Source organism: Choloepus didactylus, chromosome 22 (assembly GCF_015220235.1).
Source record: "Choloepus didactylus isolate mChoDid1 chromosome 22, mChoDid1.pri, whole genome shotgun sequence".
In the NCBI taxonomy this organism is placed as follows: Eukaryota; Metazoa; Chordata; class Mammalia; order Pilosa; family Megalonychidae; genus Choloepus; species Choloepus didactylus.
The window spans coordinates 32,982,583-33,007,073 of NC_051328.1; the positions used below are offsets into that span (position 1 = coordinate 32,982,583).

The 24,491-nt window shown below is 43.5% G+C and overlaps 1 protein-coding gene across 2 annotated transcripts in view; it reads right to left on the reverse strand.

Annotated features, from left to right (window-relative positions):
• Positions 1-17,842, reverse strand: part of ADAMTS18 (ADAM metallopeptidase with thrombospondin type 1 motif 18) — a 156,065-nt gene extending 138,223 nt beyond the window's left edge. For both annotated transcript variants that reach the window (XM_037815927.1, XM_037815926.1), the window contains exons 1-3: positions 17,483-17,842; positions 17,294-17,381; positions 14,150-14,466 (exon numbers count right to left, since the gene is read on the reverse strand). In XM_037815927.1, coding sequence (XP_037671855.1) covers positions 14,150-14,466; positions 17,294-17,381; positions 17,483-17,572 — 495 coding nt within the window. In that variant the 5' untranslated portion in view covers positions 17,573-17,842. The remainder of the gene's footprint in view (positions 1-14,149; positions 14,467-17,293; positions 17,382-17,482) is intronic.
• Between the last annotated feature and the right edge of the window lie 6,649 nt (positions 17,843-24,491).

Here is a 24,491-nt window from a genome sequence, read left to right on the forward strand (position 1 = left end):
ATGCCATCCATCAATAAGCATTCTTGGTTTACAACATTACATGTCATCATCCACACAAATAAAAGAAATCAATTAAAAGTGGTTACAGAGTGTGAAGTCATCCTCTAAGTCAACCATGAAGTCTCCATCTCCCTCCAACTGCTCAATGACAATCATATAATGAGCTCACTTGGATTTGCTGTTTTGAAGCCATCTGCGTTTACTGTTGGCAGACATGGAGAGGTGTGTAATAACAAGACAACTGGCAAAGTAGTGAATCAACAAGATAGATAATGGACCCAAGACGCACTGTTAGGAACAAATATTGACAATGCTAGATGCAATAGTGCTTTGTACAGCGGGCACCAGACCCAATAAATGTCGATTCAAAAAGTGTATTGGCAAATTGCCCATTGCATTTACCTGTCAGCTACTCTATGCTCAGAGCCCTCATGGTCTATTTCTTCTGAGACTGAGCTCGCTATGGAAAGTGTCCATGACTTGCATCCCTATCACAGTTTGGATTTACAGTCCAAAATGACAGAAACTAAAGTTAGACTAGCTTAAAAAGGTGGGGTGTATGGTTCATATGAGTGAAAAGCCCACAGCACTTGGATTTCAGGCACAGATGGACCTACAGATGAGCTCAAATTACCCCATCGGGAGTGTGATGACCCTATTCTCAGATGACAAAAATGGTTGCCAACAACTCTGGGCTTACATTCCATCCTCTTTGCCACCCCCAGATGTCCCCGAGTTTGGATTTATTGGTTCTGATACTGTTATAGTTTTATGCCTAAACCAATCACTATAGCCAATGACATCTGATATTCTGATTGGTCACTCTGGAAAATACGTCACCTCCATCCAAACCCCATTGACTAAAGGCAGAGGTGAGGAGAGCGAGTCCCCAAGGAAAATCACAATGATTTCACCAAAAGAGCAGGTAAACGGATGCTGGCAGGCAAAAAATATATAGGTGGTCACTGCCAACTCTGAATTCCCAGCATCTAGCCTGCACATAAAAGATAACCTACTGACTTTTTTCCCAATGAATGAAAGAATGAATGCATGAATGAATAAGAAATATCCAATTCTTAATGTAGTCCAAACATAGAAATGATTTATCTACTTTTAAATTACCAGAATTATAATTACATACATTCATGTAACAAATGTTTAGTGTGTTCCTATTATGTGCCAAGGACCATTCAAGCCACTGAAAATACAGCAGTGAACAAGAGAACTAGAGCCCCTGTCCTCAGGGAGCAGATATTCACAAGGGGGAGACAGTATATACAAGATAAACAACTAAGTCAGGTATTGAGCGATAAGTCCTCACTTATGTAAGTAATAAGTGATAATTACTCCCTCACTCTCTTATAATGAAGAAAAATAAAGCAAGAAGGGGATAGGGAGGGGCAGGGGAGCTATTTTAGACTGAGGGTGTCAAGGAAGAATTTCTGCAATGATGTCATTTACACAGGGAAATAACAAAGTGAAGGAAGGAGCCAGGTGCTATCTGGAGGAAGAGTATGCAAAATACAAAGTCCCTGAAGTAGAGGCTCTTGGACATGCTCAAAGGCATTGGCTCAGAAAGCAGGGATGGAATAAACAATGGCAGAAGAGGTAGGAAGCCAGGTCGATGGGATCTACAGGCCATGATTAGAAGTATTAATTATATACCATTGATAATGGAAATCCATTAGCCTACAGAGAAAAGGAGAGTGAAATAATCTGACTACAGTGACAAGAATAGACTACAGGGAAATGAGAGAATCATCAGACATCAGGCTGCTGCAGGAGCCCAGGTGAGAGAGAGGGCAGTGGCAGTGGAGGTGGTGAGAAGTGATCAGACTTGGGTATATTTTAATTGACTTGTGAGCAATTAAATTCACATGGAATTGCACAAAGATTACCTCGTATTTATACATCTTCGAGGGCTAATGCAATCTTTTAAATTTCTTGCCCGTTATGTTACAAATTAGTCTCATTTCCTTATCTGTGGTCCCATAGCCCTTAAATATAACTAAAGTATGATATTGCTTTTTCTGCACAGTCCTTATGTCTATTCCTGTCACTATCACTCTTCACCCTCACGTTCGAATATCCTAGAATTTAGGAACCAGGAACCATATTTTTATCATTTTTGTATTCCCACAGTCTGTTATGATATAAGGCACATACTCGGATGGGAATAAATGCTTTGAGTTAGAAAGATGGATGCAAGGATGGATGTATGGGTGGATGATGGATAAATAGATGGATGGGTGGGAGGGAGTAAGGAATAGAGGGAAAATGAAGGTTAAGAGGTTAGTTACTGAGAGTGAGGAAAACAAGCACCAAAGTGACCTTGACGTTGCGTACCTGGTAAAATAACTGAATAATTTAAAGGGTGCTGCTAATTAGATAAATATCAGTGTACTACTCACTTTTAGCTGATGAGTCTATTCAAGGAAGGGATGATGGGCAGGTTAAATGATTAGGTCAGCAGGTGAGTCCATGCATATGAGAGAATTAGGTTCCTTGTCTTGCCTTCCATTTGAAACAGAACTCCCTGTCTCTTCAAGTATGGCAGCTATTTTAAATGTAGTAAATGTGTAAATGGTGGCCCAACTCCATGTGGTAGATCTGAAAAATCTAATAAGTCTTTTACAGGATTCCCAGGCTGTAACATACTGATGAAACACAGAATATTCCTTATTTCATTCCCCAAATTTGCCTTGCCCCTATTCTTACAGGTCGGAAGAATATAGAGGACATTTAACTTTTATCTCAGATCAACTGCAAAGCCAGAAATAGAATCCACATTTAAGTGACACCATGGGTTATGCCCCCTCCCTTGTAAGAACGTGAGGGTAAATTTTATTACAAACATCTTTATTTCTTCAAAGATCCAGTTATTTTCAGCAGTCTAGGTTGGCATGCTGTGAAATTCAAAAGCAAATACACATCTTTTAAAATATTTCCAGATGGTTTTTCCGCTGCCACCCAATGACCTCCTTCCCCCTGCCCTATTCATACAGTTTTATCCACTAAATTCCTCAAAGGTAGGTGTATACCCCAAATCACTGTTCTTAATATCACTGAAATCAACAGCATGCATACTCTGAAAAAATACATAAACTTATATGATTGCATTCTATTAAATAAGCCAGTTGGTGATCATGCTATATCAATGGTTCCCATCCAGGGGTGATTTTGCCCCACCCCCCCATCCCCCGCAGACAACACATGGCAGTGGTTGGAGACTTTTTGGTTGACATAACTTGGGGGGTGGGGAGCATGGGGGGTGCTATTGGCATCTAGTGGGTAGAGGCCAGGGATGCTGCTAAACATCCGAAAATGTACAGCACAGCCTGCCCCCCCCAATAAAGAATTATCCATCCCCAAATGTTATAAAGCCACCATTGAGAAACCATGTGCTAAATATAACAACTCCCTAAGAAATTTTAAGTAATGACTATCTAAGGACACGTGCTTCTTTTCCTTGGACCCATTGTCTCACTAGCCCCATGAGGAAGAATGAGTGGTAGACCAGATGATTTAATTTGACTGCAATTCTGGACATAGAAGGGACTTGCTATGCTTAAACACCTGCTACATAGCAAGCACCACAGAAATTTTCTGTATCAGTTTTCTGTTGTGGTGTAACAAATTACCACAAACTTAGACACTTAAAAAGAAGACCCATTTAATAGCTTCCAGTTCTGTAAGTCAGAAGTCAGGGCAGGCTGAGCTGGTTTCTCTGCATAGGGGCTCACAAGGCCAAAATCAAGGAGTCAGCCAGGCTGCATTTCTTTCCAGAAAGAACCCACTTCCAAGCTCATCCAGGTTGTCAGCCGAGTTCATTCCGTTCCTTAGGTTAAAGGACTGAGGTCTTCATTTCCCTGCTGGCTGTCAGCTAGAGGCTACTCTCAGCTCCCAGAGATCGCCCACCTTCCTTGCCACATGGATGCTTCCATTTTTCAAAGCCAGCAATGGAGAATTTCTCAAATGTCAAATCCCTCTATCTATGAAACTATCTGACTTTTCCCGTCCCTGATTTCCAGACCCAGATGAGGTGAGACCTACCCCCAAACTTTGCCTATCTTAAGTTCAGCTGATTTGGAGCCTTAATTACATCTGCAAAACCCCTTCACAGTAGTGCACAGATTAGTGTTAAGTTGAATAACTAGGAGAAGGTGTGTGTCTTCCAGGGGGCAGCAATATTGGGGGTGCCATGTTAGAACACTGCCTTCCACATATTTCTTACATTATCTCATTTAATTCTCATAGCAGCCCTTTTAGTTTGTTTTTGTTTTTGTTTTTTTTCATATCCACTTTACAGATGAAGAAACCAGATTCTTGTATAATTTCATGATTTCCCAAAGCTGGGTAAAGGGTACAAGGTTACTCTCTGTATTAATTTTGTAACTTCATGAGTCTAAAATTATCTCAAAAGAAAATGATTTAAAAAATAATTTCTCCAAGATCATGTAAATGGTAAGTGAAAGCGATGGGCTTCTAGAAATCTCATGAAATTTTAACACGCCATCCTGCCTCCTTAAACTACTACACAAAGTATTTCTAAGATGATAGTATCTCTAAAGTCCCCAACATTTTATCTAGACCAGAGGGTCTCAATCTTGACTGTGCTTCAGAACCACGTGGGGAGTCTTAAAAAATACAGATGTCTGGGCCCTGCCTTCAGACATCTGCTGTCACTGTTCTGGGTTGGGGACCGGGCATCTGCTTTTTTAGGGCTTCCTGTGCAAAGAGTCACTGATCTAGAATTAATTTATAGGTATAAAGCAGTGTTAACACACATATAATATTAAATGGAGATTCATGTTTGTATTACACACAAAAGGAAACTTTGTAAAACAATGAAGTTAATCTTACTTCAATGCATTTTACTAGAAAACAACGACTGCAAGACCCTGAGATAAGATGTAGAGAAATTCATTAGCACATTTAAATAGTAAGAGTACATTTAAGTAATATTACTTTCCATCATGTTTCTGTACTGATTAAAACAGACCCAGTCTTAATAAGGTGAAAAAAAAAAATTGTGTTCACTTTTAGCCAGAGAAATTAATTTGCATAATTCATTTACTTCCTGGAAGTAGCAAAGTAAAATATGAAAGGGAGATCAGAAATTGTGAAGTCATGGAATGAACCCATTGACAATAAAAAGCACTCTGCTGTAGAAAAACTCAGTAAATCAGGGAGAGATAATCTCCTTTGACTAGCTTATCTCAATCCCTTTCAAATGCTGTCTGTCAAATAAGGGTGGACACATAGTTGACTTTTAGTAAATTAGAGATTGTGCTATAGAATTCATATTAGAAAGTATGCCTAGTGGTAATTAGAAAGAATGCCTAGTGGTAATTAGAAAGTATGCCTAGTGGTAATAAGGGCAGATAAAACATTCCCAAGCTCAGTGGCATAAATAAGCAATCAAAAGAATTCAGCTGCAAATGAAATCCTTCGACACATCAAAGGCATCCCCCTTCAGGCGAGGTGAGCAGTCTGTCCAGAGAGAACTCTCTCACCACACTTGTATTATGGTATTTGAGCATACTCTGCCCTATAATTGGATAGAAAAACCGTGGGAACAGGCTTTCGTGGGAATATCTTGGTATAACTGAAGAGGAACTCCTGGGTTTGTGGACAGAGATATACATGAAGTCCAAGCAAATAACGTTCAGTGCTATCACTCCTGTTTATGTTAGGACTTCAGGAATTAGTAACATTTTCTCTTAAATTGTTTATTGCTGATGGTGGGAAACCATGCAATTTCACCAACACATATGCTCTGCTGGACTATTCCTCAGAGCATCTTGGACTCTTTGAAGCAAAGGAACGAAATGAGTTCTCAGTAACCTTGCATATTATGCAACTGAGGTAGCAATGGCAGTGATATTGGGGGGCTACCGCCAATATCAGCAAGTTGATCTTTAGCTATGGCTGATGTTCTGTATGTGTTTAGCACCTCAGCTTCTCACAAAGTAGGTTTGCCTTTCTCTCTCTCTCATAAAATACAGAATTGTCTGCATCCACAAAGAGTCAATCAGGAAGGAATGATAAAATAAGCAGTAGAGAATAGAACAGGACTATATAGAGTGATAAGGAAAGAACTCCAAGATGTTCATTATTTTTAAGCTCTCCTCTCCCCAACCCTCCACCCCCCCCCCCAAAAAAAAAAACTTTAGGAAAAGATGATTTATGTATACTTTAAACACTCATGCTAATAAATTCTGGCTTCAAACTGATAACCGTGGGGTCCTCAGCTTGCTGTGCACCACTCCAGGGCTCCTTCTATGCATCAATTCACATACCAACACGTAAAGAAAAATGCAGGTTATCCTTGTCTGGATACAGAGATGAATTCATGTGGCCCTCTGCGGGCTTACATAAGACAGGTAAAGAGGAAACAAAGTCCAGAGCCCCACATGCATGTCCTCAGCTATCATGTAGGTTACAACTGTGGAGTTATTGTAGAATAAATCACCTGCAAAACCAGAAACCCAGGGAAATGTCTGAATCATCTCTGGGACACAGGTGACCCTGCACTCAGAAGGAAGCCAAGCAGGGACAAGAAGAGCCGAGAGCCTGAGAAAGAAAGAGAATAGTGATGACATCGCTGGATATCTTGGATCCAGCCTTGCTGAGAGCTACCCACCCCAGTACAAAGAAGAAAAAGAAAGGAAGGAGGGAGAGAGGGAGGAAAAATGGATGGAAAGAAGGATGGATTTGAAAGATTATCCCAGAGCCAAAAACTACACATATTTTTATGCTTAACCTGGTTTGAGATGGAATTTTACTACTTGCAACTGAAAAGTACTATAATACATAAACAGGAACAATCTATATTTTGATTCACACTAGCTACTCCCCTCAGCACACAAACCGCCTGAGGCTGGCCTGCACACTGTTAGTCACACTTACATGGTGTGATGTGTTCCATGAAGCAAAAATAATTCTCCAAATGAGGTTCAAGTAGTCCTCTGTTTCTTCTGAGAAAGTACTTTTCAGACACCTTTAAACAACGATTCGCAGCCACAGGGTGCTCACTGGAACCATTGGTGACGATTTTATTTCCTTTATTAAACATGAACCTCAGACCCTACCCAGGGTTTACTGAATTCTCAGGGATGGGACCTGAACGTGCATATTTTTTTAAAAGTGCTCCAGTTTTTGAAGTGCATGGCTAAAACAATGCTACTTTAGACCTTGAACACCCATAGGACAACTAGCAGTTCTAAAAGCCTAAATTTGTATTTAGCTGACTCTTCCTCTCAATGGCTCCATTCTTAAGAGTCATGAGTGCCCAAGAAATATTAGCTACTATTATTATCTAGGCTAAAACTCTTTCTGTGGATGGTAAGGTGGACTGTCATGTGTCAATTTGAAAGCCGCTTTAAAGGGAGAAGTTCTGAAATAAAGATAATTATTACTATATTATTATCACTATCAATATTATCACTATGTGCCAGGAACTGTAATAAGCAGTGTATATAGAGTATTTTTCTTTCAAATGAGCAACCATAAACCCCAGGGCAGAGGTATTATTATCATCTTCATTTTGCCAGTGAAGATGCTAAGGCACAGAGAGGGTAAATAATCTGATTTGGTCACACAGTAATGTGCAGAGCTGAGACTCACACTCACCACATCTGAACTCAGAGCCACCGCACTATGCTGATCCAAATCCATATCTATTTATTGATCCTTCCTCTTTGATTCTTATCTTTCTCTCATTTTATTTCACCATAACAGATAAAGCAGTTCCCCACAAAATGTCAAAATGTTCTCGTCAAGATGACTGCCGATCCCTGCATGCTCTTTTCCTGTTCTGACAGGCTGAGGAGGCAACAAGAGGGGAGATTTGACCTTCTCCTAATCCGGAGTCAATAAATGAGTATGGATCCCCCGTTGCGTGCCAGGCAAACAGCAGATGATGCTGTATCAAGAATCACTGGGAATCTACACAACCACAGTCCTACAAGGGCGTTACCACTACCACTTTACAGAAGAGCAAGCTGAGGTACAGAGACGTGAAGACAGCCCAAGAGTGGACAGCACAGGGGCTTGGCAGTTTGAGCTTCAGAAATACAGAGACGAGGGGAGGACAAACGCCCTTGCAGCCTCCCACAATGGCATCCCTCAGGTTGGCTGGAGTCACCTTGGGGCCAGCTCTCTGGCAAGACCTTGGGCTGTTGTTAAAATAAGAGCTTGGCCTGGCATTTTGCTAAAAAGTTGCTATGAGCAAATAATTCTCTTTACAAATCATGCCTGCAGAGGGCATACAGAAGAAAGTCCCCTGTCCCCCCAACCCACAACCCCCACAAAAAAAAAGGTCTTTTTACCCCTGATGAATCAAATAACAGTCTAAGAAAACATCCTGATTCAGATCAGCCTGCATCAAGAACATGTAAGTACAACCTGGTCTAATCCTTAATTTCACATGATCCTCTCAAGTGACCCCAAAGATCCAAGGGGGTGTATGTAATTCAACAAACCCCTGCTAGCTAACAAGTCCCTACAAAGCAGCAGAGCCTTGTTTCTTTCTGCCATGGATAAAGGCCATTTAACTTCAGCCCCTTTACAAATAGAAATCAGCTTTCTAAAGACTCAGGGGCAGGCAGTGGCCGGCATCAGACAACTCAATGGCTGAGCTTTCTGAGTCATAAAATACTTTTGAAAGGGAGAGATCAAAGCGTGCCCATCCATCTATTCAAATCCAATGGCTTCCAGAGCTCCTTGCAGGGACCCAGGCTCTCTGGAGAATGGGTCACTGCAGTCATCATTTTGAAAGGCCACCACTAAAGAAAGATACAATGGAGACATTAGGGCAGCCAGCCATGGAGGAGAATCGCTGCTAACAGCTTAACTGCTGGGGACAAAGAAGAGAGAAATGAAGGGAAACCAAGTGACAAAGTTGGATGGTGCATCAGGCATCGAGGCTGGAGGGGGTTCTCTCAGCAGCTTGCATCTTAGCACATATCCTACTCTGAGCCTCTGATGTGCACTGGGGCTGAGATTGCACCCTTTTGTTACAGACAGAAGATGCCACCAAAGTGGTCAACCAACCTCACTGAAGTTATTAATGAAGATTAAATCTACTACAAGATACTACTCCACACCGACAACAATGGCTATTATTAAAAAAAAATGGAAAATAACAAGTATTGGAGAGGAGGCAGAGAAATTAAACTCTCACTCATCCCTGGTGAGAACATAAAATGGTACAGTCGCTGTGGAAAGCAGTTTGGCAGTTTCTCAAAAAGTTAAACATACAATTACCATATGACCCAACCATTCCACACCTAGGTATAGACCCAAAATAACTGCAAACAGGGACTTGAGCAGACGCTTGCACACAGTGTCCATAGCAGCGTTATTCACCATATTCATAATATAGAAACAACCCAAATGTCCATCGACAGATGAATGGATAAACAAAATGTGCTACTTACACAAGTGGAATATCACTCAACTGTAAGAAGGAATAAGGTTCTGACACTTGCTACAACATGGATGAACCTTGAAAAGATGCTGAATGAAGTAAACTAGATATGTGAGGACAAGCACTGTATGATTTCACTTACATGAAACAGTTAGAAACAACAAATTCATAGGGACTGAAAGTAGATCAGAAGGTACCAGAAAATGGGGGAGGGGGAAGAGGGAGTTGTTCCTTGGTGGGTACAGAGTGTTTATAAATTTTAGAATTTAAATTTTTAAAAAAGTAAAAATACGCATGTATTGCAAATCTGGGTGGGAATGAATAGGTTTTTTCACTTGATCTACATTAAAAATGGAGCTTGGTTTTAGAGTTTCTTAAGCAAGAGGTACATTGCCCCAACTGGAAGACATGATCATTATAAACATGTCGGGTACCAATAAACTGCAAATATAGTCTTAGACTTCAAAATTACTATTTTATTCTGAACTGCAGAAATCTGGTAGAAGGAATTGATGGGAGTATGGGTTAACAGAGGGAGGCATTGTCAAATTAATATAAAAATCCCACCTCTGAGAATGTCTTCACAATGCATATTAGCATATTAAAGGGTCTGGGATACACTACGGTAAAGATGATTGTTTAACTTTGTTTAAACATAAAGCTTCCCTAACTTATATGCCCATGGAACCCTTTTATTCCTGGAGCATCTCTTAAAAGAAATAAATACATAATATTATAGCATCTCCTTAGGGAATCGTTGTTTGGGGGCTTTTCTTGCTACTACCAAATTGCGAAGAAATGCTCCTTGAAAAAAATGTTTCCATGACCAAACAAATTAGGGAAAATCCAGGTGTGTCAAGCCATCTAAAGTTTGCTTCATGATTTTCCTAACACACACCACACACACACACACACACACACACACCAGGAGATCACTGTCACCTCTAGGGTCTCCTGGGGCCAGGGGTCCCATTCTGCTCTTGGAGAAACAGTCACAGAGGCTCCAAGTGAAAGTCTCAGCCCATGGGCTCAGGCAGCTCGTGTATTAGTAGTATGCCAGTCTCAGATTCCTGGAAGAAGAGTTGCCCACCTGTTCTAGCAGGTTAACTTGGATGAGTCTCTCCAACAAGGACGTCCGGAGTTTGCCCCTTTCCTGAACTCTTGAATCATCCTACACACTGAATCCATGATCGCAGTTTCTGGAAACGGTGCAGAACTGACTTTTGGGGAAATTGTACCACATGTTTTACCAAAAAGGGCTGAGGAATGTCTAGGGGTTCCAGGTAGCTATACAAGGATGAAGAAATTCTCCTTCCTGACATGGTTATTTTTCCTCCATCCCCATCCTTCCATGTCCATAGTGAAGTGACCCCTCAACAGTAAGTCTCACAGGACTCACTAGTGCCATTTGATAATTTTTAATAAGCAGATAAATTCACTGTTGGAGATTCATAACTGTAATAACCAAGATGTTAAGATGCTGAAGGCATTTCTACTCCTGAACCTTGTGACTATTCACAGAAAAAAGGGTAGAAACACCACAATTTGGGCTGAAACCATTTTTACTATTTCTTGTCCACATAGACTATAAAGAGATCACAAAAGAGTGTATCTAAATGGCCAATAAGCATAAGGAAATGTACTGAAGCATCATTAACTGTCAGAACAATGCAAACTAAACCCATAATATGGTACCACTTCACACCCATTAATCAGAGTGGCTAAATGGAAATACAGACAATACCAAGTGTTGGTGGGGCTGTGGAGTAACTGAAACTCTCATCTGCTGCTGGGAGTGTAAATTAATATAGCCACTTGGAAAATCTGTTTGGGTAGTAGCTGCTAAAAGTGAACAAGTACATATCCCATGACGCAGCAAATATGCATCCAACAGAATATGTTCATAAATTCCCCATAAAGCATACACAAGAATGTTCACAAGTCCTCTTCATAATAGCTCCAAACTGGGAACTGGAATGCCCATCAATAATGGGATGGAAATATTGTAGAATATTTGTGTAACAATAACAGACAGACAACAAGCATGAGTCTCACAAACATAAGTTTGAGAGAAATAAGCCAGGCAGAAAAGTCATACTGTACCATTCTACTTACATAAAATTCAAACGAGGCACAATTAAACGGTGTCAGAAGTAAGGACAGTTATTACCTGTGGTGGGCAGTGACTGGGAATGGGCACAAGGGGGTCTCCTGGGGCACTGGTAATGGGATTGCTAGTTACGTGGGCCTGCACTTTGCAGAAACTCATTAAGCCATGCACTTACGATTTGGGTACTTTTCTGTGTGTACACCATACTACATAACAAGCTTAAGAAATTATACAGAGTAGGGTCTTGGCTTCTTAGTCAGAACTTTGTCCTCTTTATTGTTTTTTCTCATTGTTTTATTGAGTATGGGTATGTGTGTGGAGGGGGGGTTGCTTAGTTGGTTGGCCAGGGTGTAGGGCAGGAAACAGAATGGGATAAACTTGACCATCTTCCTACCCTGGCTGTACCAAGTAGACCCTTCCAGGGTCAACAAATTGGATAATCAGAGTCAGATGCCAGAGCTGGCAGTGGTCTTAAGAAATCATTTTACATGGTTCAGGAGAGGAAACCGAGTCCAAGGGAGGTAAAGTTAATTAACTAAGGACATGCAGCTGGTTTGTTGCAAAGTAGGGGCAGAACCCAAGGGGCAGAACCCAAGTCTCATGATCCCAGTTTATATCAGCCTAATACACAAACAGATCTGTTTGTCAATTACTTCTTTCACACCCATCACAAAGACAGAAAATTTTAATCTACCTCATTCTTATGTATTAAATCGTAATTTGCTCCCTGTTCAAAAGTGAATCTCTTCCCTAGGAGAAGTAACCCAACTTCTATTAATATGAGGCAATTTATTAGATTCCCTTTCCCTCACAGAGAGTGGAATTCTGAAATTGCTCAACACGGTGGGAATGGAGGTCTGCTGGAGACGGAACGATAGAGCACTTGCTCCCAGCCAGCTTCTATTGCAGCACTTTCCACAGAAGTTACTTAATCCCCACAGTCATGCAACAGCAGCTCTTGTTATTCCCATTTTAGAGATGTGGAAACCAAGGCACACAGAGGTTAAGTGACTTGCCCAAGGTCAAACCAGTAAGTACTGGTGGAAGAACTGGAACCTCGACAGACTGCTCTTACCCACTGTAGCATGTGGAACGAGGGAGTTTAAGCTACTATGGCGGGGTGCCTAAACTCCTCCTGAAAACTTCAGGACACTGAAACAAACAGAAGAGACAAATGTGGGAGGATGACAAAAAAAATCATCACCAAAAAACAAGGAGAATGTGTGTGTATGTGTACGTGTGCACATAGCCCCATTATAATATGCAGGTTATTACTGAGCCATAATGTTCATCTAAACAGATCAGACTTAGTTGGGAAATGTTAAAAGTTTGATTTACTCTACTTTAAAGACAGTACTAATGAATATCATGAAGATTCTAGTACTGATGAAAGGTTTTAGCTAAATTTTAGGCCACACTATGATGGATTTGGGGGAGCAAAATTAATAAATATACATCCACAAACGAAAATAAACGGAATTTTTCTTCAAATAAATTACCTGATTCAAATCATGTTTAAACTGAATCGGGAACTTTTTTTATTTTTTTTTGGCCAAGTTTAAATTTTAAATGATAACTCCCAGTGTAGGGTAACTTGAGATGAGACCTCAGATAATTAACAAGTAAGAATTTTGTGTTTCCAATATTATTTATGCTTGATAATAAGACCATCCTTAGCATTTTTACCATGTGCTTTCCTACTCACTGGCACCTAAGCCACTCCCATCTTATTTTGTGGCTTGAGCATCCTGTAATGTTACTAACCCTACGTCCTCAGCAAGGCTTTCTCACATTTTCCTTCTTCCATCCATCCCAGAGCATTATCTCCATGTGTCTCAACACACACAATCTCTTGTTAGCTCATGACACTTCTGAATTGCAATGCAGAATGAAATCAACCTCAAATGCTCTCTACCGCCTCATATGTTTGATTGAATCCTAAAAGAAGTATCAGTTACACCAATCTCCTCCACCTGGTGCTCAACAGATGAGGATAACACAGAGAGGAAATAGCATTTGTCCCAAGTGCTTTTTAAAGTGCTTTGCCTCTCTAGAGGCTTAATCCTGCCAGCCCTTGAACACATCACACCACATCCTAAAAGAGTGTCTTCTGTGAGCAGGACAACATGAACAGATTAGTGAAAAGAAAACAAAAGGCCTCCCTGCAGTAAAATGAAGGTTGGGCTTAGCAAGGCTGCGGAATGCAATTTTGCACTGAAATACTGTTTTCCCATTTCAAAGCAACGTAGAGGCATGCAGCTTGTTAGATTTATATAATGCCGGGTCTCCCAAGACTTGACAAAGCGAATGGCATTCATCAAAGTAATTTCCTTGGGGATCATCTCAAACATGGAGAATAAAAAGGCCCAGACCATTAAACATCAAAAGAATGTTCCAAATGGTAATTAAAGTTCTATTACATTTTCTTTTTTTTTTTTTTTCTGGGAGATAAGATTAACTCAATTGAGAATATAATAAGTATCAAAGCTGACAGTGTGAATGCGTCGGGTTTGCGAGAAGAGTATTTAATATTGCAGACATCTGTTCATTCATGCTATACAGAATAGAGGCAAGAAGACATCTGATTCAGAGCATTGCATACTCACCAAGCCAGCACACGTAGACACAGCGACAGAGGAGGAGCTGTCATTTCTGATAAATCCCTGATAGAAACATCGCTGCACCGCGGGTTCCTGATTCTCTGAAGCACCATCTTTTCCGAGTACCTGGACAATAAAGTGACTGCTCAAAATCGCCGAGGGCTTAAGTTCTAAGTGTAGTTCCTGTCCAAATGCTGAAAATCGGTAGTGCAGGGAGCTCCTGGCACTCTGCACCGATCGCCTTTTCCTGCCGTTGTGCAAAATGTCGTGTGAAATATATGATCCATCCGAGTCCACTTGCACTGGTGTGACAAAGATGTAATCTGTGGTGGGAAAAGTTGAAGCTGTCAGCACCCTGAGCCAACCATGCTAAACAGTCATTTTCCAACAGACTGGTAAAGAGCGATGCAGAACTCAAAGCTACCTTTGTTCCTATTGCCATGGCCCTAGATTGCATATAATTCAGAGCAGTTTATGAAGATTAGGACCCTGGGGTTTCTACAATTAGCTCTGCCACAGTAATTCCTACAGAAACTAAAAGCCAAGCACAGTGCTGGTGAATTTCAAGAATGTTTGCAGAAAATGTCACAACTCTCATTATCTGGAGATAGACGACAGACTTTTTGCATATAAGCCACTGAGCCATCCATGCATAGAAATGGGTTTGGAGGAATAAAATGACTAACTATATATTCACAAAAGTAAATAAATAGAATTTTTCTTCCAGGAAATTACCTGATTCAATCTTCATGTTTAAACTGAACTGGAGTTTTTTTTTGTTTTGTTTTTGGTTTTTTTTTTTTTTGGGGGGGGGGCAGAGTTTCAATTTCAAATGATAACTGATGACTCCCAGTGTTGGGTAAGGTGAGATGAGACCTCGGATAATTGACAAGTAACAGCAGTTTCGTATTTCCAGTATTATTTATACGTGATAATAAAACTCCAGCACTTGGACCATCTTTAGCATTTTACTATGTGCTTTCACAGGGGCGATCCCATTTAATTGTAAGCATAAAATATTGTGTGTGAGCATAAGAATGCCCCCAAAGTGTCAGAGGTTTCCTATTATAGTCTGATGTTATGTTTAAAATTGCTCAAACATGTTGGTGGGGGGGTGTCAGATCAGGGGACACCTGGAAAGGCATGTTTAAAAATACCTTCACCCTTGCTCCCCAAGAGCAGCACCAACTGCTATCTCCTTTAACAAGGAGCTAACAAGCAACTTGCTGTTTTCTTTCACAAAACACTGAAACTGAAAAGTATCATCCCACGCAAAGATTTGGAACATGCCCACCGCACACTAGCAATGCTCTGCATTTCTACTTTCTAGGCACAGAATGGGAAACTAATTTGGAAAGTGTTTAGAAAGATTCCGAATAACTAAGAGGCACGTCTGAGTCACTTGGATCCCTGGTTACTGGAGGAGGAAAAGAAAGAGGAATTTTCCTTTTCCCAAAACATTCAACAGAAAAGTTTCAGGGAATGAACAGAAGCCCTGGAGCCAGCCGGGATCAATGAGTGATATTCTAATTAGGCCCATTTTTGCAAAGAAATCCAATAGGACAATAATTTTCAACTGTTTTTCTCTGTGTATGAACCATCTGTGGCTCTTGCACTGCTGGGGCAGCTCCCATTTGTATAATGCTCTTTATCCCCCTCTCCCATTTCTCTTTTAACTAGAAATACTAAAGAATTGACATGCATGCTAAAATATAAAAACAATAATAATTGAAAGGAAGTTTTTCTCTTCTCTTAACCTTAAAAATTGAGCAGAATAAACACTATTTCTTTTTTCTTAAAAATTTCTAATATGCCGCTTTACAGGTATGCGGCTCTTGGTTAAATGCAACTTTTTCTTAGAAATAAACCATTCCACTCCTCCCACCAAACTAAAACCTAACTGAATTTGTAAAAACTGTCCTTGACACAGTCTCTACAATCATTTCTGAATGATTGGGAAACCACGTGGGAGCCTTATCCAGCCAACCTTCTATGGCATCAGCCCACAAAGTCCTCCCAGATGGGTTTGCTTCAAAGGGGAGAATGGGCAGGCTGATGGCTACAGGCTGAAGCTGGGAGGAAGGGCTGTCCGAGCCCCCTGTAAACAGTGATTGCATCAACTGATTCACAGGCCAACTAAAGGTGAAGTCCTCACAGGTGGGATAGATGGAAACTCCAGCCATTCGCCCCTGATGGAACCATGAGGGGGTGTTTTGGAAACTGCAGTGTCTCTGGTTGGGCAAAAAGTGAATTTCTCCTCCAGAGCTCATTCCTGACTAGCCTCCACCCCCTCACTCGCCCGCTCCCTGGCACAGCCCTTCATTATGCCACGAATCCGCAATATGCCTGCTTGTCTCCTAGCAGGAGAAAACTCAGCAGGGCTAAAAAGTACACAGTCCCAAGGAATCTGGGTTGGACAGCAAGGTCTTGCTAGTCACCTTGGGTCAGGGATCAGCTGTTCTCCTGTAGCAGGTGGGAAACAGGATTTTCTTCAGGGCACCAGAGGGAAGTTAATAAATGACCAAAGTGAAAGGTGTTCTAGAGATTTGTGACTGATAGAAAAAAGAAAAATGCCCAGAGACCTCAAACTACCTGCTTTGCCTTAAAAAAAATGGTCTTTGGAGATGCATGACACAAAAGCAGAGAAAAGCAGAGAAGAAAAGGAACAGAAGAAGGGAGGAGAGCCAGGAGGAAATATGGGGAGGGGGTGGCGACAGGCTGACATGCTTTCCTTCATTCACACACACCCTCAAACCAAGAATTAGTGCCTGTGGGCTTTCCCAGGACAGAGGGAAATGAGGAGGGGGCCTTTGCCAGTAGCCGCCCAGTCCCTGTCCCCTTCCTTTCTAATCTCTCACTGCAATAAGGATTTTTTCTTTTTTTAACAATCCATCCGTGAAGGTGGGAAGTCTTGTTTTCTCCTGTATGTGACCTGCAGCTGGGGGCACGGATTCATCTGATAAGCCCAGAGCCCTTGTCACACACTCCGTCTCCAAACAGGAACCTTTTCCAGGACGCACGCACACTCACACCTGACAGTTTGGGGGACGGAGTGGGCTTTTCTATCTTATCTTTCTTTGGGGGCAGAGGGGGAAGAAGGACAAAGCGACTTGGAAAGGCCCTTCTTGGGGGTGGGGGAAACATACGAACCATCATTTAATCCGCTGCCGCTGCCGCTGCTGTCACTGGCTAGGGCCGCGGCGACCGACGCACAGCAGAGGCAGCACAGCTGGAGCGCCTGCAAGAGAAAAGGCGACATTGCGCGTGAGGGGCGCGGCGGCCTTCAGCTTGGCGCCCCCCTGCCACCCGCTCTCGGCGCGCCCCTCGGCGGGCACCTGCCTTGGCCATGCGCCCCAGTCCCGCGGGGCCCCACGGCGGGCCGGAGCCAGCGGCCGGGAGGGCGCACGCGAGCAGGAGGGCACACTCCATGGTCAGGTGCGGGCGCCGCGGCTGCGGGCTGCGGGACGCGGCGGGCGGAGCGCACGGGCGGCGCGCATTCTTCCCGCGGGCCCGGAGCGCGGCGCCCCAGGTGCGGCGCCAGGTGGGAGCCTCCCCTCCGCCGGCCGCGCGCGCGCCCTCCCCTCTGCCAGTGCCGGCCTGCGGAGTTGCCGCCTGCGGCTCCCTGGGGGGCGTCGGGGGCTCCCGGGGCCGGGACTGGCGAGCGCCTCCGAGCTCAGACAGCGAGGGGATTCTGCCTGTGCTTGCCCGCCTGTCTGTGCGTCTGTCTGTGTCTGTGTCTGTGTGAGCGTCTGGGGCTCCCGGGGAAGGCAGCGCCAGCTGGCTCCCCAGGCGCGCTGCAGCCGAGCGCCCGCCTCTCCAGCGCGCGGTGATTGGCGACCAGCGGCTCCCGGGCTCGTCTGAGCCCCCGGGCTGGTGCAAGGGCGTGGGATTCCCAGCTCCCTCTAGGAGGGAGGGGGGCAAAGGGCGGGGAGGCTGGGTGGGAGTGAGGGGGAGGAGGGCCGACCGCCGAGAAAGGGAGGGAGGGAGGGGAGAACCCCGGGTCAAGCTTGAAAAACGTAATTTAAGCGCATGGAGAGATGAGAGGGGAGGAGTCAGTAAGTGGTGCGACTTCGCGGCCTGTGCACACTTCTCATTTACAGTCTCCTGGTGAATGAGCTAAGATATTCAGCGTACTCAATGCCTCCCAAGTGCCAGGTGCTATCCCCTGCCGTATTTCATTTACCCCATGCCCTATCTTTGCAAGGTGGGAATTATCAACCTCTTGATTAAGATGAGAAAACCGAGGCTCAGATGGGCTCAGGATACCCCCGCTACCCAATGAGTCATCCCGGTGACTCCGTAACTTGCAAGTCTAGGGCAGTCGGGAAGGCTGGAACAATGAGCTTTGTCACTGGCTGCAGCATGGCCAGCGGTAGCTTCGCTTCATCTCCCGGATCTTTCGCTCCTCTCCAAGTCATGATGCCTCCAGCTCTTCAAGATTGAATCCAGGCTCCAGACACCCAAACCTGCAGAAATCAGCCATAAGAAACAGTGCTCGCCGTCTCCACCAATATGTATCCAATTTGCTGTGTGCCTGTTCATTTACTCAATACATTTACTTGCTCTTTTCTTCCCTACTGTTTGCAGTGATGAACAAAATGTATTCTCCCCACAGACCAGGGAGCAGACCCTCATTGGAAAACTCAACCACAAGAACAAAATGATCACAACTACCATCAAGGAAAAGAATAGACTCCCAAATTAGAAAGAGTAACAGCAGAACCTAATTTAGCTTGAGGAAGATAAGGTGAGAGTGTGTAGGTGACATTTAAAATAAGAGTGGGCCAGTTTTATAAAGGAGGGGAGGGGTTGGATCCTCCATGTTAGTAGAGGGGGCACAGCATAAGTGAGGGTCTTGAAGTAGCAGAAGTGCTTGGCATGATGGAGGAGGTAAGTAGTCCAGAGGGAGTGGCCAAACCATGGAAGGTGGGGTCAGTGGGACCTTGTAGGGTAGGGTGAAGCAGTCACATTTTACTTTAAATGCTGTGAAACCTGTTAATGAGATTTAAGAAGGTGTGAGTGTGTGTGCACCTGTGTGGGAGGCAACATCATCTCAAAGAAAAATCCACATGGAGATGCTTTGGGGGTTGCTGAGGCAGGACCAGAGAGCCAGGAAGCTTTTGCTAGAATCAGGGTGAGCAATGATGTTGGCTTGGACCAGGGTGGTGACAGCAGAGGTGGATGGTCCTGGGGTACCAAGATGGTTAAGATGAGGTGCATGGCACAGCCTAGAACACCTGACAGTGCACCATACATAGTTTGTTTCATGAAGACAATAGTAAAGAGGTAAACCCAGGGTGGTAGAAGCAGATTCACCTGCCCAGGTGAATCAGGAGAGGTCTCAGAGAGAGGCATCGGGGCTAAATACATCACGTGGATTTCCCTAAGTAAGTGATCTAAGCTCCCAGCGCCTCTATTTTACCATCTGTAAAACAGGAAAAATCACATTACATCAGGTGTTTCAACAAACACCTGCAGGTGATTCTGACATGGGTGAGTTAAGGGTTTTATGTGACTTCAGGAAAGAACTGGACACTTAAGGACATCAAAGAGATGCAGTAAAAACAGTGCTAGAAGTCATGTCATCAAGTAACAATCTGGACAAAAAAGGAGACTAGAATCAACAACACTGTAAATCATTTCATCGAGTAAACATGAAAGGGAACTGGAAGGGTAAATGGCTTGTCCATCCTCAGCCAATAAAGCCCATATCCCTGACTTGTGTCTCTACATTGAGATGCATTTGCATGAAGTCATCCATATCCCTTTAGCCATCTGTTGCCACCAATAAGATAGGTTACTCACCATGGTCAGGGCTATAGTCTCAGAGAACAACCCATGGCTATGCTTTATGCCAGATTCCAGAGTTTCCCAAACTTGGCACTATTGCCATTTGGGGGTGGTAATCCTTTGTTGTGGGTGGCTGTCCTGTGCATTGGAGGATGTTTTGCAGCATCCCTGGCACTCTTCTATCCTGTGACATTTTTCTCCATCAATATGGAGTCTCATAGTCTCTTACTGAACTGGACAAATATTGGTAGAATCTCCCCTCTTTGGAGGACTAGAGACCTTCTCTTGAACTTTCTTGTAAGTAGCTGGTCCCCAATTGGTTTCCCAGCTCTTCTCCCATGCCCCAGTGTATCTTTGTACTTTATAGATCCCTGTCCTCCATGAAATCAAGATTCAATTCTCACATATGCATAGATCTAGGGACCGAAACTTCCACCTTCATTTATTTGAACACCAGGTCCAAATTCTTCTCTAGGGCCTATACACAAACACTGCAAAGCCATAATCTCTGGAAATATTTTATACATTCAGTGCTCCAGGAAACTGGCCCTGCAATAAATAGAACTTGTCACTAGATGGTGACAGAGAGTTATGATCACACGATCCAGCCTTCTGGCTGCGAATTAGAAAGTAGCACCTGCTTCCAAGTTACTTGGAAATACTTTTAGCTGATTTTAAAACTATAAATCTAAGAAACTATAATGAATATCTAAAGTTCATAGTAAAAAAGAAAAAATAATCTCCGATGTGTTGTGTTGTCTCAAACCTAGCCCAGACCTAGGCACACAGCAGGCATTCTTACAGGTCGATAGGGAGGGAGAGAGGGAGAAAATGGTGGGAAGGCAAGATAGAGAAAGATCACATGGCTTCATTCTCTTAACTATCAAAAACTTTCCTCTTCTTTCCCTCCCTTAAAACAAATGACTCCATTCTCGGCATTGGGATTCCTTCTTTTAACTCTGACTTAAGCCTAACCTTTTTTAAAAAAAAAAAAAACCTGCCATCGGTCATGTACCTTCTTTCTGATCAGAGCAAGAAATAAATGGCAACCCCTGTCATTTATTTACTTTTCCCTTTGTCTCTGCTCCAGGAAGATTCAAGTATCCCTTCCACAAAAAGTGAAAAAAATATTTACCAACTTTCCTACCAGTTACCTTCTGTGCTTTAACTGACCCCTTATTTTCTCCTGTCTTTTTCTGGAGGGATACTGCCCCTGCCCTGGCTTCTTCAAGCCGCAGAGAATTCTTTGTCAGGTTTTATTTAACGGGTTCCTGGCAGTTTCCTGTAGACGGTATTTTCATGTCCAAAGAGAAAGATGTCTAAAGTCTTGCATCCAAAACTAGAACAGGATAAAATAGAGACAGAAAACAGGGCTTAACTTATTTCAATGCAGTAGCCAGAAAGAAAAATAACGAGATGGAAATGGATTTACCTCCTTGAAGATTTGAGTGGGAAGGGCTGCCTTCTGAGCAATGTCTCAGAAATGAGGGACAATTAGCAACACAATTTTCAACAACGGTGGGTGGTGAGGAAGAAGAGGCGGTGGAAGATGACAGCAGCAGGTCCTAAATTTTTCTGTATTCCTTGAGGGTAAACCATCCAGAAAGATAAGGAGTTTACCACCCCAATTAAAGAGTGAAATTCAAACAAGTGATACGCAATATTTTTTTTCCCTTGTTCGTGGTCATACAGAAAGCAGAACCTCTTAGTTTAACAGCTAGTTTTGCAAATAGAATTTCATCAAACAGAATTTAGGAATTATCAACTTTGACCATTACCAATGACGGTATTTTTGATCTTTCATTTTACCTCCTTAGGACACTGGCATTGATTTCTTTCCTGTGTAACTCATGTTTGTCTGATTTCCCTAGATGATAAGGTTTCCTGCACTCATCTCGGCTTTCCTCTAGGGATCATGCAGTGGCCGTGTGTACTTGCTTCCCTGTTCTTTTTTTAGTCCTTTCCCAAGCCCCACAATTAAAAGTGGCTAGTTTGCCAGAGGCTGAAGAAGTAGTATTCAAACTAGGCTGTGCTTATTTCCACAAGTGAGTTCAAGGCCAGGATCCGAGCTCCCTGCTTATTGGAAGAGTGAAATACATACTTTGTGGAAAGCTCTAGAAAATATCAGGCTGCCTGAGAGGCCAATCACTTATGTCCACTTGAAGTATTCTCTCCTCATTCTCTACCACTGTGATGCCAAAATTCCCAGGCGAGGGTGTGTGTGCCCAGGTGATTCACAAACTCGAGCCTCTAAAATCAGCCAGTTATGTCCAAGCCTTAGGCCTGGGACAGCCAGGTTTGGGAGCTGCTGCTAATCAAAATCACCTGGAAAACTGCTTAAAAATACAGACTCCTAGGCATTACCGTGAATATTCTGATAAAGCAGTCTGGAATGAGGCCCAGACAGCTCTCTTTTAACCAACCCCCCTGGGTGTTTCTGATGTCACTAGAGATTTTACAAACTAGTATTTGGGACCCACTATGCTACACCTCAACTTGGATGTCACCGTTCAACAGGATTTAAACTACATGAATGCCTTTGACTCCTTTCTTCTTCATGGAGGAAGGAAAGTATAACAGAAAGTATAAAGGGCAGTCCTGGGGTTGAATCCTTTCTGAGTGGTCAGTGGTTAAGTATTGATATTTATGGTTTGTTTGATGAGGTTTTGGGGGTGGGAGAGGGCAATTTTCCTTCTAAGCTTTTCCATCTCCCTTCTGCTTTTACCCATGATCTAGGCTTGCCCCAAATCTATAGCAACCCATTGTTTTGGGGAAAAATTATTTGTCTAAGAGGTGGGACCCACCTGGACTCAAGTGTGACCTATCAGGCTACTTCACTGGTGTCAATCTGCACAGCTGGGGAGATGGAACCCATCTTTCAGCTGAGGTTGGCACGCCGTAGGATTAAAGACTGGAGTGGGCAGCAGCCAGCCTCTGGAGCTGTGAGGAAGAAGTCCACTCAAAAGCAGGAAACAAAGAAGAAAATACACAGGTTCTCGTCTGAGACCACAGTTCCTGTATCTTCTCCTTTAATCCCCCAAATCACTACCATTTAAGATGAAAATACCCCTCCCCTACCCCACTTTCCCCTTTAAGATGGTCCATGTTGGCTTTCTATCACTTTCAAACAGAACCATCCTAGTACTTTAGCTGTGTGGCCGTGGACACATAGCCTCGATGCTGTCTTTTCTAACACAGGGAGAACAATCCCCACCTCACATCTTTTTATCTCCATGAGGGTTGAATGGAGCAAGATACTCAAGGTGCAGGACCCAGAACCGCCCGTGCTCCATGAACGACAGCTGTCCTCCCTTCTCTTGGCTTTTTTGTCCTTTACTCCTGTAGTGAATCTGTGAAATCTTGTATAGACTCGGATGTCCTCTGACTGGGCCCCATCCGAACTCTGGTTGAGCCCCCAATATTTCCCACCTTTCACAATGCCTTCGCGTGCATTAGAAACATGCTTTCTTCTGAGCAGGCACACAAAAGTGGCCAGATATTGGAGGCTGTGCAAATTAGGGAAAAAGCAGCCCCTCTAGGCTAATGATTCCTTGTGGGGACCGTGCTTAGTAGCAGAGGGCTACCTGGATTTTAGTTCAGGTCACCCCCAGGCAGGGCATGGCCACTCACAGCACCCAGCGTGGGCTGCATCCGCTCTTAGCTCCTTTCTTATCTCAGACTGGGGCAATGACCAGGAGCCAAGACTCATCCCACTCCCCTGACATTGTCCCCAGCAACCTCATAATCCAGAGGATCCTTTTATAATCTGAAAATGACAAGAAACCTATATACAAAAAAAAAACAACAACAGAAAAATAAAGAGTAGGCCCTTCACTCAGAACAAGTAAAAATGCATAATGGAAGGAAGGAGGGAAGGAGGGAGGGAGAAAGGAAGGAAGGAAGGAAGGAAGAGAAAGGGAAGGGGTGGGGAGGGGAGGGGAAGGGACCTCTGGCCATGTTTATCCTCTTTAAATAGTTGAGGCATTTGGAGCTATGATCACCATCTCCTCAAAACTCTCCACTTCTTGTCTTCCAGGACATTGCTTTTTCCTGCTTATGATTTTTTCTTGTTTAACGTTTACTTATCAATCATAGCTCAGTACTGTTTATGTCCCTCATACACTGGTGCAGCCCAGACTTCTGTCTTTGCCCCTTATCTTTTCTCTGAAAATAATCTCCTCCATTCAGGCACATTCAGACCCCATCTGATTTGCTGATGACTCCCAGGCCTGCAGTGCCCACCCAGGCCTCACTCCCAAGCTCTAGGCACGTATTCCCCACCACTTGCAGACACCTTTAAATGGCTGCACCACAGCACCTGAGACTCGACAGGCACCACACATAAATCCCCGGCCAGCCCCCAGGGTCCAGAGCCAGGAAGTTTGGAGCCACCCCTGGCTGTGGGCAGCGAGGAAGAGGGGAGGGCATTGTCAGTCGGCCTGCTTTCTAAATGCCGCAGGATCAGTCCCTGTCCACCCTGGCATGCGGTAATTCAGGCCCTCAACAAGGGAGGCATCTTATCTGGGCTTCTGATCCCTTGTGTCCCCACAACCCACAC